A 15,002-nucleotide genomic window follows, 5' to 3' on the forward strand; every position below is an offset into this window, starting at 1 on the left:
CAGGTGGGGGCGGGGCTCGTACTGAACGCGATCGGGCTGATCCTAGTGCCCTGAGTTCTGAATGTTTGCTATCTGGGTCGCCTAGTGAGGCGGCAGGAGGAAAAGGTGGTTTCTCTGTTCGGTTTTCCCTCGGGCGGAAGTCCTGTCGCCCAGTCCTTAGGAAAATATCCAACTGCCTTTATGGAAGATTGCGTGCGTGCGTTCCCTCCTCCGTGCTGCAATCGGAGTCCCGGACGGCCTCGCAAGGGTTTGTTTTTTTTTTTTTGAATTAACATAACTCCATAACTCTAGGAAGCACAGTTTGGCACAAGTATTTGAAGGAATCAAGTGAAATAGACCGACCCTGGTTCAATTCCTCACTCGTCCTACACCAGTGTTACTTGATTATATAAATGCTCCTTGCAAAGGAGTCAGGGTTTTTAAAAAGTAGACGTTTCTTTTTCTGCCCTGCCCTTACTTTCTACAATCTAGTAGGAAAAAAAAGTCTCTAGCTCTTGAAGTCCTGAGTGTGCACTGAGCCGCATAGGGTCCCTCAGTTGAGAGCACAGACTGATTTAACACACGTCCTGAAGAAAGCTTGTGGTGATTCCATTGGGATGTAGGGAGGTAGGGAGCTTCATGTGCTTGACAAGCCACTCCAAAGATACTGAGAAAGGAGAGACTCTTCTAGGTGGGGTGCAAATGGATGCCATTCCACTTAGGTGACACTAGACACGACTCAGAGTGGATGAGTGACAATCAAAGCTGTACTGAGAGGAATTGTAAAAATATCCAGTGCCTCCTATATAAATTTAAATATTTCCCGATCAATATTCATTGAGGAAGAGGGAAGGGTGGGGTTGGGAAATAGGTATCCTTACTTCAAGATTTGCTCTTGAATAAATCTATTTAAAATTTTCATCTCAGACTTTGCTTGGGTCTCTGGAGAAAATTTAGATTTTAGAACTGGAAGTAACAGAAGAAATCTAGCTATCCCAGCCTTTTTTTTTTTTTTTTTTGAAGATGAGAAGACAGGTTCATAGAAGTTAAATAATTTGCCCAAATTAGTGGAAGAGCCAGGACTAAAATCCAAGTATCAAAGACTTCTGGTGTTCTTGAATTTAAGAATCAGTGACTTATCTAGATTTTGTATGTTTCTTTTAGATGATTGGATCAACCAATGGCAGGTTTTCTAGAATTTTACTGTTAAAATGTTCTAGATAGGTGGCAAATATTTATTTATGAGTCCAATCTTAATGGAAATGTTTTTTCAGTTCACTAGCTTGGGAGTATAGGAAGCATTAAATGATTCAGATAGCCAAGATCACAGTTGCTAACTCTTCCATCTCTGTTTAGTCTCCTTTGCTGATTTCTCCTCTAGGTGCTACTTAAACATGCCTGTTTCCCTGTAATTTTGTGCTTGGTCCATTTATCAATTTGCATCCTCATTCAAATGAAATTCCCATGGTTCCAATGATCCCATAACCATATTCTCTGCCCTGAGAACTTGCTCCCAAACTGGAGGTTTCTAGTTCCATGTTTCTAATTCTAAACTGGAATGCTTTCTTACCATACCATCCCTTCTCTAACAAGGGAAGTCTGCCACATTAGAAATCTTGGATTCATTTTCCACCTCTCCTTTCTTACTTCTCTCATGGAAGTAGCCATTAAACGCTCTCAATTATGTCTCAGAAATGTCTCTCAAACCTGTACTCTTCAATTTCTTGAGTAATTTCCTCCCAAAAAACTAACTTCCTTGCCCTAAGATCTTCCATTGGGTCTCCATTATTCACAAGATTTTTTAGCTTAGTTGGGACAAACTTAACTGGTAAAGCTCGTCACAGTTTCCAGCCTCAGCAATAACTGCTTCCCCTTATCTCCCTACTTCCCAATCATTTCCATAAAATACCTCTGGCTTTTTCAGATGTTCATGCTTTGGCACATGCCTTTCCTTTTCCTTTGAATGTTTTATATACCAGAGTTTTCCAAACTTTCTTGAGAATAACAATCAGGTAAAGTGCTTGTTAATAAATACAGCTACTTACATCTTCCCTGGGTCTGATTTAGAGGGTCTGGGATGGATCCTGGGAAGCTATGTTTTTAACAAGTGCCCTCACATTCATTCTTGTCATTGGATCAGTTTAGCAAACGGGTTTCACTCTTATTCCACCTTCAGAGTGTAATTCTGTTAACCTTTCACCTGGGAAAGCCTTCAGAATGCACAGACAAAATTCAGTCCTCCAGGACATCAGCCACGTGCTAAAGTAGCACCTGCTACATACTTTTCTTACTAGCACTAACCAGGCAAGATTATAATTTACCTGACCAAAAAAATCTTCAGTGGCTTCTATTAGCTACAAAATAAATTCTGCACTCAAGTCAGTTTAGCAAGTCTTTTGAGCATGTATTATATATCAGATATTATTCTAGGTTTGATACAGAATCGACTGAGACCCAACCTCAAGGAGCTCACATGGTCTAGGAAGGAATGACTCTGCTTGGCATTTAAAGTCTTTCAAATCTTGACTCAACCCAACTTTCTCTCACTCTTTATCTTTCAAAGGCCTCTTCATAATGGGTGCTCCTCGGAGCCTCCATCACTTCACAACTGCTGTTCTTTCTATTTGGCATGCTCTTCCCTTTCCCATTCGATCTGGTTAAGTTCTGCTTTATTTTTTTAGCTGTCGACTCAAGTATCTTTTCCTCAGGAAATTCTTCTTTGTTCTTCCTGACTAGGACAAATCCTGCTATTATGACATTCACTTTGTATCTCCTTCAAGGCATTTGTCCCAGACTCGATTTTCTACTTGTTTGTATGATTATTTGATTAATGTTTCTCTCTCCCTCTAAACTGTAAGCTCTATGAGAACAGGGACCTGGGTTGTGGTTATATAGATATTCACTGTATAACTCTTTGTTAATCTGTCTCTATATGTTTATGTACCTTTCTGTAAATTTGTTATAACCCTGAATATCAATTTATCTTGCATACCATATTTGAAATCAAATCTTGAATATTCTAAATTCAAACTTAACAATAACAGCTAAAATTTCTTGATTATTTTATTATGTACCAAGCACTTAAACGAATCATTTAATCTTCACAACACTTTAAGATATATGCCATTATTATCCCCATTTCATTGAATGGCTTATAAAAAAATTACTCACCTCCTGCCTCCCTGTGTGATGCTTTCCTCCTTCTTCAAGGCCAGCAATGTGTCCTCCTCAAATATCTCTCTTTTCCTGTCCTTCTCCACTTCTCCCTTCTCTTACTCTGACCCTTATGCCCTTCCTCTGTTAAGGACACTTGTGATTACATTGGACCCTCCTGGATATTTCAGGATACTCTCCCCATCTCAAGATCCTTAACTACTAACACTTGCAAAGTCCCTTTGGCCATACAAGGTGACATAGTTACAGGTTTCAGGGTTTAGGATGTGAACAACTTTGAGGGGGGAATTATTCTACCTACCCCAATATACATTCTTATATTTCCTAGAATTGTTCAGTGCTTGACACATGGTAAGGCCTCAAAAAATATCTGTCCACTGAATCAATGAATGAACAAGTCTACATTGACATTCAGCTGCACCAGAAGCTTTATAATCTTAATCAGTATTAATAAAAATAGAACCTTCAGAACAAGGAACATGGATGTGGTAGCTTGTTTCACTCTGCTTGACTGGTCAAAAACACCTGGGATACTGTGCTTGGTTCTGAGTACCGCACTTCAAGTGTGAAAGAGGCAATCTTGGGCACATTTAAAGGAAGGCAACAGAATTGTGAAGAACAAAAAACAGTGTTATGTGAAACTCAGAGCCTTTATAATGTTTAGGGCTTAATCAGTAGAGTTGAGGAAGGGTGTGAACAAAGAAAAACCCATCATCAAAGCTACCATCCCCACTATTATTATAACAGCCAATGTGTGCATCTGTGTGTGTATGTTTGTGCATTACATGTCTGCGTTTTGGAAAGTATCATCTGTTTTAGCAACGGTTTGTCTCAGGAGTTTCCACAGGCAATTATTCTTTAGAAAAATAATTTTAGTTGTCCTGATAAACATACATAAAAGTATTTTGAAATGATGTCTTCAATTGTGTTTTGGGACAAATTGGGTATTCACATATAATTAATTAACTATAAAAGATTTTTGGATGTGCAATAACAGCTACTATTAGCACGGCTCCTTGAAATTCTCACCAATGAAAAGGAATCAAATATTTTAAAATATGAATTCGTTTCTAGAGAGTACATTTTTAATATGAGAAAGTGATTTCTTCCTTCTAAAGTGCTGGGTGCAACATCTGTCCAAAGTTTTTTCCTTTGCCCTGGTAAGACAGCCAGAGATTTTTTGAGAACCTTTGCAAACTGGTTTCAGACTTAAAACTTAGAAGTATAGTGTCTCTTCTGTATCAGAATCATGACAAAGATGACTAGATCTAGGAAATGCATTTCCAAATATTTTCGTATTTTATATCATCATTTGAATATTTTATCACTTATGTTGTATTTCTTCATTCATTCATTTATTCAACAAATATTGATAGAGTGCCTACGATGTGCTAGAGTCTGTTCTAGGAACTGGGAATATAATGGTGAGTAAAATAAATAAAAATCTCATTTCTCATGGGGAGCCTTCTAGTGGGGAGGGGCAAGAGACATAGACAGAATAACAAGACCAAGATAGCACATGATAGATGGTGGTAAATGCTATGAAGAAAAATAAAGTTGGGAAAGGGAATAAGGGTTCTATAGGAGTAGGAGGGTGAGGGGAGAGGGTTGCAATTTTAAACAGAGTGGGGTGAGAAAGTGATACTTAAATAAAGTCCTAAAAAAGGTGAAGGAGTGAACAAAATGGATGTCCGGTTTCTGGGCAGAGCAGCCAGTGCAAAGGCTTTTCAGTGAGAGTGAGCCTGCTGCATTCTAGCTGGAGTGGGAAGAACAGTGTGGCTGGAGCAGACTGGACTGGGGGGAATGGTAGTGAAACAGAGCAGGACGCTATGGTCCTTGCTCCCCATGTCCTCTGCCTGCCTTTTGTCTGTGGAAAAAACTTTAGCCAAAGAATAAGTTTAATCAGAGAAGTGAGAAAATATGGAAACAAAGGAAAACAGCCGAAGGAGACCAAATAATAATACTTTAGTCATTAAGCAAATTCAAGGACTTTTAGTTCCTCCTCAGGGCTATACATAATATTCTGAGCCCTATCCTTTGAGCTATCTTACAAATATTGAAACCCTCATCAGGTGGAGAAGTTAACTACATGATGACCAGACTATGTCCATTACATCAGCTGCCACAATTCCGAGAACTGCCTTCAAGAAATGGAAACAGGGCTTCCCTGGTGGCGCAGTGGTTGGGAGTCTGCCTGCCAATGTGGGGGACATGGGTTCAAGCCCTGGTCTGGGAAGATCCCGCATGCCGCGGAGCGGCTGGGTCCGTGAGCCACAACTACTGAGCCTGAATGTCTGGAGCCTGTGCTCCGCAACAAGAGAGACCACGACAGTGAGAGGCCTGTGCCAAAAAAAAAAAAAAAAAGAAATGGAAACAAACCAACCCTGGAACTGAAGATTAACTGTACTTAAAACAAGATGACGCTGGTCAGACCCCTGATGACCAATTTCAAAATGACTGTCAGAGCTGACTGTGCTGTTTCTGCATGTAGCCCCCTCCCTTCACCTATAAAAGCTCTTACCCCCTGATTGTCAGTGGGGGGAAGTCAGCCTTTGGACAGGAGTCCGCCCTCCGCCCAGTTGCCGGCATCCAAAATAAAGCAGACCAACATTGCCTCTTTATTGGCTTTTGAGGGGAGAGTGGCCAGACCCCATTTTCAGTTACGGTAGGATGTGTGGACATGGAGGCACTGGTGAAGTGAAGGTGTGGTTGGCAGCACTTCATATCAGAGCTTGATATTTGTGAAGATCTTGTCTTTTTATTGGAGTGAGGTGGGAAGTCAATGGAAGGTTCTGAGCCAGGCTCACTCTGGCTGCTGTGTAGGGAGACAGCAGCAAGGTCAAGGTGATCATAGGGAGGTCAGTCAGAGGTCTACTGCAGTATTTAACTGAGAGATTAAGAGTGGCTCAGAGCAGCGTGTTAGCAGGGTTGGTGGTGGCGAGTGGCCATGTTTTTGTACGTGGGGCTTGCTGATGGATTGGATGTGGGGTGAGAGAAGAGAGGTGTCAGGGATGTCTCCAAGGTTTTGGGCTTGGGTGAAAGGAAGGCTACAGTTATCACCTGAGAGGGAAAGGAGCTGGATTGGAGATAATTTATATGTTCCTCCATTAAGTACAAAATCTCACCTGAGTGCACTCGGGTATAATGAAGTTCTGGAGGTAAATGAAGACGTTAAGAATCAACTTTGGGAAGGCTATGCAGTAAGGATGGTGTTGAGGTAAACGGGTTACATCTCCTTTTATATACATTAAGTGACTGGTGTAGAAAACACTTTACAGCCAAATCTGATAACCCTTAAATTCTTTAATTTCTTTCTAATCAGGGATGGACAGAGATTTGAGAAAACATGGATAAAGAGCTATGCAGGCAAAACTCAGTCACGGGTACCAGAGACCTTCATTATGAATTAGGGTAACAAAACTTTTATTTTTGCAAAATTATTGTTTTCCATAATGGCTACTTTTGTAGTCATTATTGTGATTGAGTGTTATATACAATGAATATTTGGTTCTAAGAAACAAACAAAAAACCTGCTGATGGAAAGAATGTGTACATGCTTGTTGAGCTGTTTAATAAATAACTATTTGATGATGATTCTGCAGTATGTTTAAAGGGTAATTCTTCTTTTTTGGACAGTTCATCTGGCATTCTAAAAATAGATGTAATTTCAAGGGGTAACCAAAATGTGTCAATTAGCCTGACATCTAGGTCTTTTTAACAGATCTTTAAATTTCCAATTTCCTTTGCCATCTTAACCATGGTAAATCATCCTGAACAAGATCATTCTTTTGAACAACAACTTCCTTATTAACTGAGATCAATTGAGGTTAGAAAATGAAAAATACACTAGATGCTGAGAACTCTTTATGAAACCACATTTGTAAGATGAGTATTGAATGAAGATTAATGTGTTATTTTCAGCTTCTATATCATTGATTTAAACATTTATTCTCTATATCCCACTGCTGGATTAAACACTAATATATATTTGGATGGTGTGCTTGTTTGCAAGTATTATCTTTTCCCTATTGAGATTATATATTAATGGAAGGGAATTATTTTTAATTCAAAGGTAGCTTGCTTTGCACACCACATGTGTTTTTGAAAGTGCTACACATCAAATTGAGTAGAACAGATTTTCCATTGAATTATAAATTAATGATTAACTCCTTTGTTCTAATTTCCTATTGATTATCATTTGCTCTACAAGATCCTTAGCATGTCATGTGGCCCCTATGTGATCTGGACTCAGACTACTTTTAAAGACAACCTCACAGCACTCTGCTCTTCTGTCTCCAGATACCCTGGTCTTCTTTCAAACCTTAATACTTCAGACTTGAGATTTTTGCACACACTGTCTAAAATGTTCATTCTCTAACACTACCTGCTTTATTTTTTCCATATAGTACATTACTTTCTTAATTATTTGTCTGTCATTCCCTAACTAGAAAGTAGCCTCCAAAAAATGCATGGATTTTAGTTTCTCTTTCCTCACTGCTGAATCTCTAGCATCTAGAACTGTGCTGGGTATATAGTATGCATTCAGAAAAAAATCATAATGAATGAATAAATGAATGAATGAATGATTACTTACCCTGGAATACCAATTTCCCTTCTCTATACCTAGGTACCCTCTATTCATCATTCAAATTCCAGCTTAAATGTCACTTTTTCAAGCCACCATTTTTGACCCCTAGGGCAAGATCAGCTTTCTCTACGACTTGTTCTTACATGTCTCTGTATGTCTAAGTTCTCCATAGCACTTATTAGAACTTTAACTTATAAAGTCCATTATTTGTGAGATAATTTGCTTAGCTCCCGTCTTCTTTTCTAAACTGTAAAATGTCCTTATCTTGTTTTTAATCACCTCCCCAACATCTAGCAAAATGCCTGGAACAGAGACATGCTCCATAAATAGCTGTTGGATAAAAACATGGACAGATGGATGGTCAAGCAACTCCTCATTATAAATTTCAGTCCCTTTGTTCCACTTGTTCAATGTTCTCTCAACAAAAAAATAGTGGTTAGTGAACCAGAGGGAATGTTTTTCTATACCGGACAGATTCTTATTTAAACATACTCCTCCATGAATTCAGTAATGCTTGTAGGATCCCTTAAAGCTGATGCCTCATACCAGCCTCTTTACCCCCCATGTTATTTAATGAAATAAATACTTTATGAGTTTCTCCTCTGGACCAAACTACTCAGGAGGGAAAGGTCATGTAAACAGTAGAAAGACCAGAAGCTTTAAAACAGAAAGATCTCTTACACTTTGACTGCCTGTGTGAGCTTGGCTAAGTTACCAGTTGAGCCATGGGTTCTTCATCTGTCAAAGAGAAACAGCAATACCTATCTTGTGTGGTTGATGTAGAGATTATTAATAATGCATGTAGTGTGCTTGCCATATAATAGGTGCTCAAAATATGGCATCTGTTACTACTATCACGATAAGGTAAGCTCCTAGAGGGCAGAATACACTTGCATTCCCAGAACCTTATGTATAGAATACTCTTAGTAAAGGTTGGTTAAACTGACCAGCAGAATATGTGCTACTTCTCCACTCTCAACGGGTTTTAAATCTAAGCATGAAAATAAGTTCCAAAACAGATTCATGAAATATTTAGATAATAACAAAATATAATCCTTATTATAGTGTACTATATACAAGATTAGAGCAAAATATGTGTTACAGGCCATAAGTGCTTTGGATGGCCAGGCAGGAAATGGTAAGAGGTGGCTGGCTATAGTTATTGGGAAATGATAAGTTCCCATGTCTGTGTGTAAGATATAGACCAGTAAGCCTCCTATAAAAATATTCAATTTCTTTGTCATTAGCTCTACCCATGTTGGATAAAATTGTAGGAAGCATCAACCTGATGCTTCTGGGTAAATATGATGGCAGATGAAATTGGGTTATTGATCTTGAGTAGCAAGCTGTATCTGTCATAGTAATGGATGCTTTTTCCCCCTTTAACAATCAGTGGTTAGTTAGCTAATGATCACAAATAGGTTCTGATGACGGTGAGTAACGCTGCTCAAATAGGGCTGTATTATGTGGAGTACATCCTAGCCTTGGAAAACTAGAACACAGACTCAATCCCATATTCCCCTTTTTCGCAGCGTGCTCTGTACAGGTTTTCAGTTGAATTGCATCATCCATAATCATTACTTATTGTGGTCCCTTTATCTTAACCAAACTCTTTGGTTACAGCTCTACTAGATGGGACTGAGATAGTGAGAATGAACAAAACAATGCTGCTTTTTCCCAAGACGTTGTCTCCTTTTTGTTACGTAGGTGTCTCTGTAAATGTATTTGACATAGATCCAAACACAGGCGCCCCATTAAAGGCTTTGGTACACTAGCAATCATACTGAAAGCTTCAGATGCCTAGTTACAGAACTGAATGCAGCCATCAACACACTCAGAAGTCCTCACATTAGGGAAAGAGATGACCACCGTCTTTCGTCACCTCAAGCCATGTAAGGATGATCTAGAATCCACCCATGCCAACTGGCAGCCAGGCACACATCAACCTGCCCAGATTCTACACCTGCGGCAACGAGCCCAGTCAGACCAGCCGTCCTGAGAATGAGTTACTTGCCCACACACCTGCATCACAGTGGCAGACAAATGTCCTGCAAGCCGCTGCCCTCCACACTCCTACACACACCATGCACACCTAGATGAACGCGCCTGAATATTCTTATTCCCAAGGACAGAGACCTGACACTGTGCTCACACGATCACAAACAAAAACACATGTGGAATTATGCATCTTGTTCATCCAGGGCAGCAAAGCGCACTTATTATACACAGGCTTTCATGCCCCGCCCAAGACCCTTGGAAGAGTGGTTTGCTTTTCTCTGAGCCATGCACAAACTAGTCCTTCACCCCCGGGTGCGTGCCCAGCGTAGATAAAAGAGCAACTCGGCTGCAGTCCCGTCGCTCTTTTCAACTCTTTTCTCCGCCTGAACTCCCCGGGGGCCGGGTGGCGCCGGTCGGCCACGTCCGACTCCGGTGCCCTCCCCGCCCCTGCCGCGCGACGGGGCGGGGCCCAGCCGGCGGCCAGGAAATGCCCAGGAGAGGGTGTCACCTGGGCAAGCCCGACGACGTGTTGATTCCCAGGATCGCCGCCTTCCCGGGTCTGGGCCTCCGAGACCCGAGCCCGATCGCGCTCACCTGTTCCCCAGGCGCGGCCCCGGGGAGCCCTGGGACGCTCCCGGGACCGCTCTCACCCTTCAACTCCACAACCATGAGCAAGTTGGGCAAGTTCTTTAAAGGGGGAGGCTCTTCCAAGAGCCGAGCTGCTCCCAGCTCCCAGGAAGCCCTGGTTCGACTTCGGGAGACAGAAGAGATGCTGAGCAAGAAACAAGAGTACCTGGAAAATCGAATCCAGAGAGAGCTCAGCCTGGCCAAGAAGCACGGCACGAAGAATAAACGAGGTAGGCTCGGGGTCTGGCCCCAGGCGTGAACTCTCCCCCTCCTACCTCCAGACGTTTCCTTGGGGACAGTCCGGTCTGGCCCACAGCACCTGTCCCCCAGGCCACCAGGTGTGCTCCCATGGCCTTTCTAGAAACTGGTAATGACCCCCCAGGGGCCCGGAGTTAGAGAGAGCTGAGCAAAGCACAATCCTAGAGGGCAAAATGTAAGGAGGCATCACACATCTCAGGAATCAAGATGAACAATATTTTTATGCAATATTTTAAAAACTCAAAGTTGATACAAAAGCATCCATAATGAACAAAATATCAATATTTAAAATAAAAACAGGATTGGTATTATTGATTCTTTTCTGTTGCAGCTGGCCCTTATGTGTTCTGCACAGCCCTTCTTTATTTCAAATTTGTTCTGAAATGTGATGTTTTGTTCATCGTGGATTTTTTTTGGTATTAATTTTGAATTTCACAAATATTGCATTGAAATATTATTTATCTTGATTATTGCTTTTTTGGGTACCCCCTTAAATTTTACTCCTGGCTTGTCTCACCCTGGTCCAGTCCTGCTGATTTCAATGCTAAATATCAATTTTTCTGCCGTGTGTTTGTATTTTGAATCGCACATTTTAACTTGCTTGTAAATCTCCATTGAAGTATATTCTAGTATGTTCTGGTTTCCCTTTTCCTCAGCTGTTGAAGACTTTAGTTGGCTGTTGTGCAGTTGAGCTATTATACCAAAAAAGTAATGTCGGAGAATTAAATATTAATTCTATCACTGGCTTTTGCCACGCGGAAAGGACTTTAAGTCAGTAATGATTCTTGGTGATCCCCTTGCACCTTGAACCTTTTGTTCTTTGCCAGAGCTAATTGGTTTCTTCAGTGTATGGCTCTCTCTATAGAGAATAGATCTAAACAACACCCGTGGCACATATAAAAACCCAGCAAGAAGTTGAAGTGATTTGCTCTTGTAACACAAGTTCAGTGACAGACCCAGAAATAGAAGTGGCAATTTAGGACTCTGCTCACCACCAAACCCTGAACTTGCATCCTCAAGTTGGGCTTCTTGAGTCATAATGAAGCCTTGGGAAGATTTAGTTTGCCCTAAATGACCCTGCTATTGTTTAACACAGGAAAGGAATCATGTCTCCTGGAGTCGACCTTGAAAATCCTGCTCTTTCCATAAAAATGACATTTGTGCCCATTTACTACCAACAACAAAAAGGCCAAGTTTCATTTTCCTCTGCTCTTGCATGTAACTCTTGTCCACATTATAGGCTGTTTTAGAGTTAAGTGCTGGTTTCTATTTTTACTTCGTGTCTGAAATATTTTGGGATGTTATTAAATGGCAATTTCTACAGAGAGACTACGCCAATATGACTTGCTAAAAAGCCATTTGTTGTTCTGTTCCTGGGCCCTTCCTCTTCAGTTTGATGGGTACTCTGCCATTTGCTTAGAGTACCCATCAAGGTACTCTGTCAAAGGTTTTTTTTGTGTTTTTTTTTTGATTTGTTATCCACTTGGATCTGTACGTAGCTTTATCTACAGTGGTTGCTCAGTAAATACTGGCTTAAAAAAATCTGAAAAATGAAACGTCTGCTTCTATGAAGTGGTAGAAATATAGATTTGCTTTCAAAAGAAAAGAATGTAAAATAATATAACGTTCTTGAGTTGGCAATGCACTAAATAAAGTGTCTACAAGTAGACTTTATAAAGACACCAAAAAAAAATAAATAAAGGCAACACAATCAGGAACATCAATCTAACTTCCTTAAATCAGAGTAGCTAGAGATGTATCAAGTGCAAATAATCAATTGGTTTCAGAAAAGCTATTTCTTTTTCATCATTTATCCATGGGAACTTCATTGGAGTTAGCCCAAGCCTGATTCTACAGTGGCCCTGGAAGTAGGAAGAGTCTGGTTAGCATGAGGCCATCTGTAATCTAAACTATGGAAAGAATCCAATCACAGGCCATGCATTCGAAACGCTGTCAATATCAGCATCTTCCAAATAACTTCATATACATATGGTTACTGTTTTCCGTTAGCCCCCAAGAAATATTTTCACACACATAATAAGGCCAAATATACTTAGTACTAAATGGATCTTGTGCTACACAATGTCAGTGTCAGAATGGCCGTAATTTACCTGTTAATCAAAGTGACATATGTATGTGCAGTTAAAGTTTTACTTCTAGAGGCGGTTAGTCAGCTAACATGCTGTCAAGAATGCTAGTTGAGTGGCCATCTAGTATCATATCAGAAAGGGCCATACTCCCAGCCAGTACAAATTCTTCCGTGATCTAGTTCTCTACAACAGAAGTTTTGACAGTTAGCATTCTCAATGTCAAATATGGATTTTATTGGTAAAATGAGTAACTCTTAAATTAGCATAATAAATGTTAGAAATGGGATCTCCCTGGTGAAATTGTGGGTATTCTAAACCTGTGGTTTGGCTGAGATAGTTTAGAGATACTTCCTTGCTCCCCACGTAAGAACAGGCGTTAAGAATGTACTAGGTGTATAACTAACAACGTTAGGATGGTAGCCGGGACTTGATCAAATCAGTGTAGTGTCCAGTCCTTGGTTCAGGTGGATGTCTGAACTCCCACAGAGCACAGCACCCTGCCAGGGAAGGTCGCTGTCTGTGTTCAGTGAGCCTTTCGTATAAGATGTATTAGACTAAAAGGACATAGAGCTGGAACTTCAGTGAGCTCATGAACAGGTTGAGAAACTGTTTTTTGCCTGCTTGGCCAATGTATGTTTGCTTAATAAATGTATCTGCAGATCTGAGTCTGAAACTTGCTTTCATTGCAACTTGTAGCAAGGCTGTGCAGTGGTAGCTAATTCTTACTTCAAACCTCTTTGGCAATTACCATAATCTACCAAAAAGAGCCTGAGTGGGCACCACCAAACTGGTTTTGCAACAGCCATGATATCAAGGCTCTGTTGATCTAAAAGAGGAACAATTGAAGCAAGATCTATAATTTGGTTAAAAACTTGAGAAGAGCAGGCATTCTTTAGTGCAGTTTATTCAGATTACTATGATAGAACTCCTGCTTTATATAAGCTAGTAATCTGCTTTGTGGAAAAGCAGAATTTTTTATACGTCACGTAATTTTTTTCTATTTTTGCTGAGCACTGTCATCTAGAGCAGTTTTCAGTCCTGGCTGTATGTGAAAGTCACCTTGATGCCTGCGGGATCCTGCCCGCATAGATTCTAATCTAATTGGCTGGGGTGGGGTTTGGACATCAATATTTTTTAAAGGTGCCCCCAGGTGATTCTGCCCTGTAGCCAGGGTCAAGGATGAGAAAACTAAATCCATGGTAATGTTAGTGGGGTAGAAATACAAGGTCTCTTAGTCTTGAAGTGCTTCCTAACTCTTTTCATATCATGGCACCCATGGGCACCGATAATGTTTGTATGTGTCACTGGGATAACCAAGGACCAGCAGCTCAAGGACTCTGGACACCCCAGGCTGGAGGCCTCAGGAGCTGAAGGTATCAACATTTTAGTACATTGCAACTCCCTCCTGCCACACTAGTTGGTGGAACATTTTAGAGGTCACTGTTCTAACCTCCCTTATGAGTTTTTTTTTTTTTAATAAAATCATTAAGAGATGGTCACAGGGATTTGCTTAAGTGTAATATCCCTCTTCAGTTTTCATCAATGTGTAAATATCTGATAGAAAGTAACTTAGTGTTGTAGTCAAGAGCCTGGGCTTCAAAGCAGATAGCCCTGGGTTTGATTCCTGGCCCTGTCCTGACACTTAGAAACGGTGTGACTTTAGACCATTTACTTGGCCTGAGTCTCAGTCTCTTCATCTGCATAATGGTGGTGATAAAGTTGATCCTCAAAGGTTTGATGATTAACGACATTACTGTGTCAAGCCCTCCATTCAGCACTTTATATATATCACCCTTTGTGATAACATAGCATTTTTTTTTTTTTTAAAGCTGACGTCAGTTTCCTAGTAAGGTCCACATACTGGCTCCAATTTGTCTTCTGGAATAACACGGAATAAATCTACTCCACCTGTCATGTGAAGACCTTTCACATAGTTGAGGACAGCAGTCACTTGCCTGAGTCTCCTGTTCTGCAACCCCACCTCTGTCACTTCCTCAGTTACCGCTTCCCGTGCTGAGGTTTGCTCACCAGGGCAGGTCAGTCAGAGAGTGAGTGGCCCTTGACGTCTTCCCCCTCGGTACCGCTCTACTCTCTCCCCTCACTCTTGTGGTGGCCCTGTTGCTTACATTTTCCCAGGCAGAACAAGAACTCCAAATATGTAACTATGTGAAAAGGGGTGGATCCAGGCTGGAGTTATCACTAGGCCTCAGGCTGTTGGGAATTGGACTTACAGAGGTGAGAGGTTGAGACAGAGAGGAAGTGAATTTGACCAAAATCCCTCCTCAGTT

The 15,002-nt window shown here is 40.9% G+C and overlaps 1 protein-coding gene across 2 annotated transcripts in view; it reads left to right on the forward strand.

The window, feature by feature from the left end:
- The first annotated feature begins 147 nt into the window (after positions 1-147).
- Positions 148-15,002, forward strand: part of CHMP4C (charged multivesicular body protein 4C) — a 37,774-nt gene continuing 22,919 nt past the window's right edge. The window contains exon 1 of one of the 2 annotated variants that reach the window (XM_060287328.2): positions 148-247. In XM_060287328.2, the coding sequence (XP_060143311.1) occupies positions 181-247 (67 nt within the window). In that variant the 5' untranslated portion in view covers positions 148-180. Of the gene's footprint in view, positions 248-10,292; positions 10,597-15,002 lie in introns of those variants that run through there. The other variant, XM_030839191.3, reaches the window with a different exon arrangement.

Source organism: Globicephala melas, chromosome 17, assembly GCF_963455315.2.
Source record: "Globicephala melas chromosome 17, mGloMel1.2, whole genome shotgun sequence".
Taxonomy (NCBI): Eukaryota; Metazoa; Chordata; class Mammalia; order Artiodactyla; family Delphinidae; genus Globicephala; species Globicephala melas.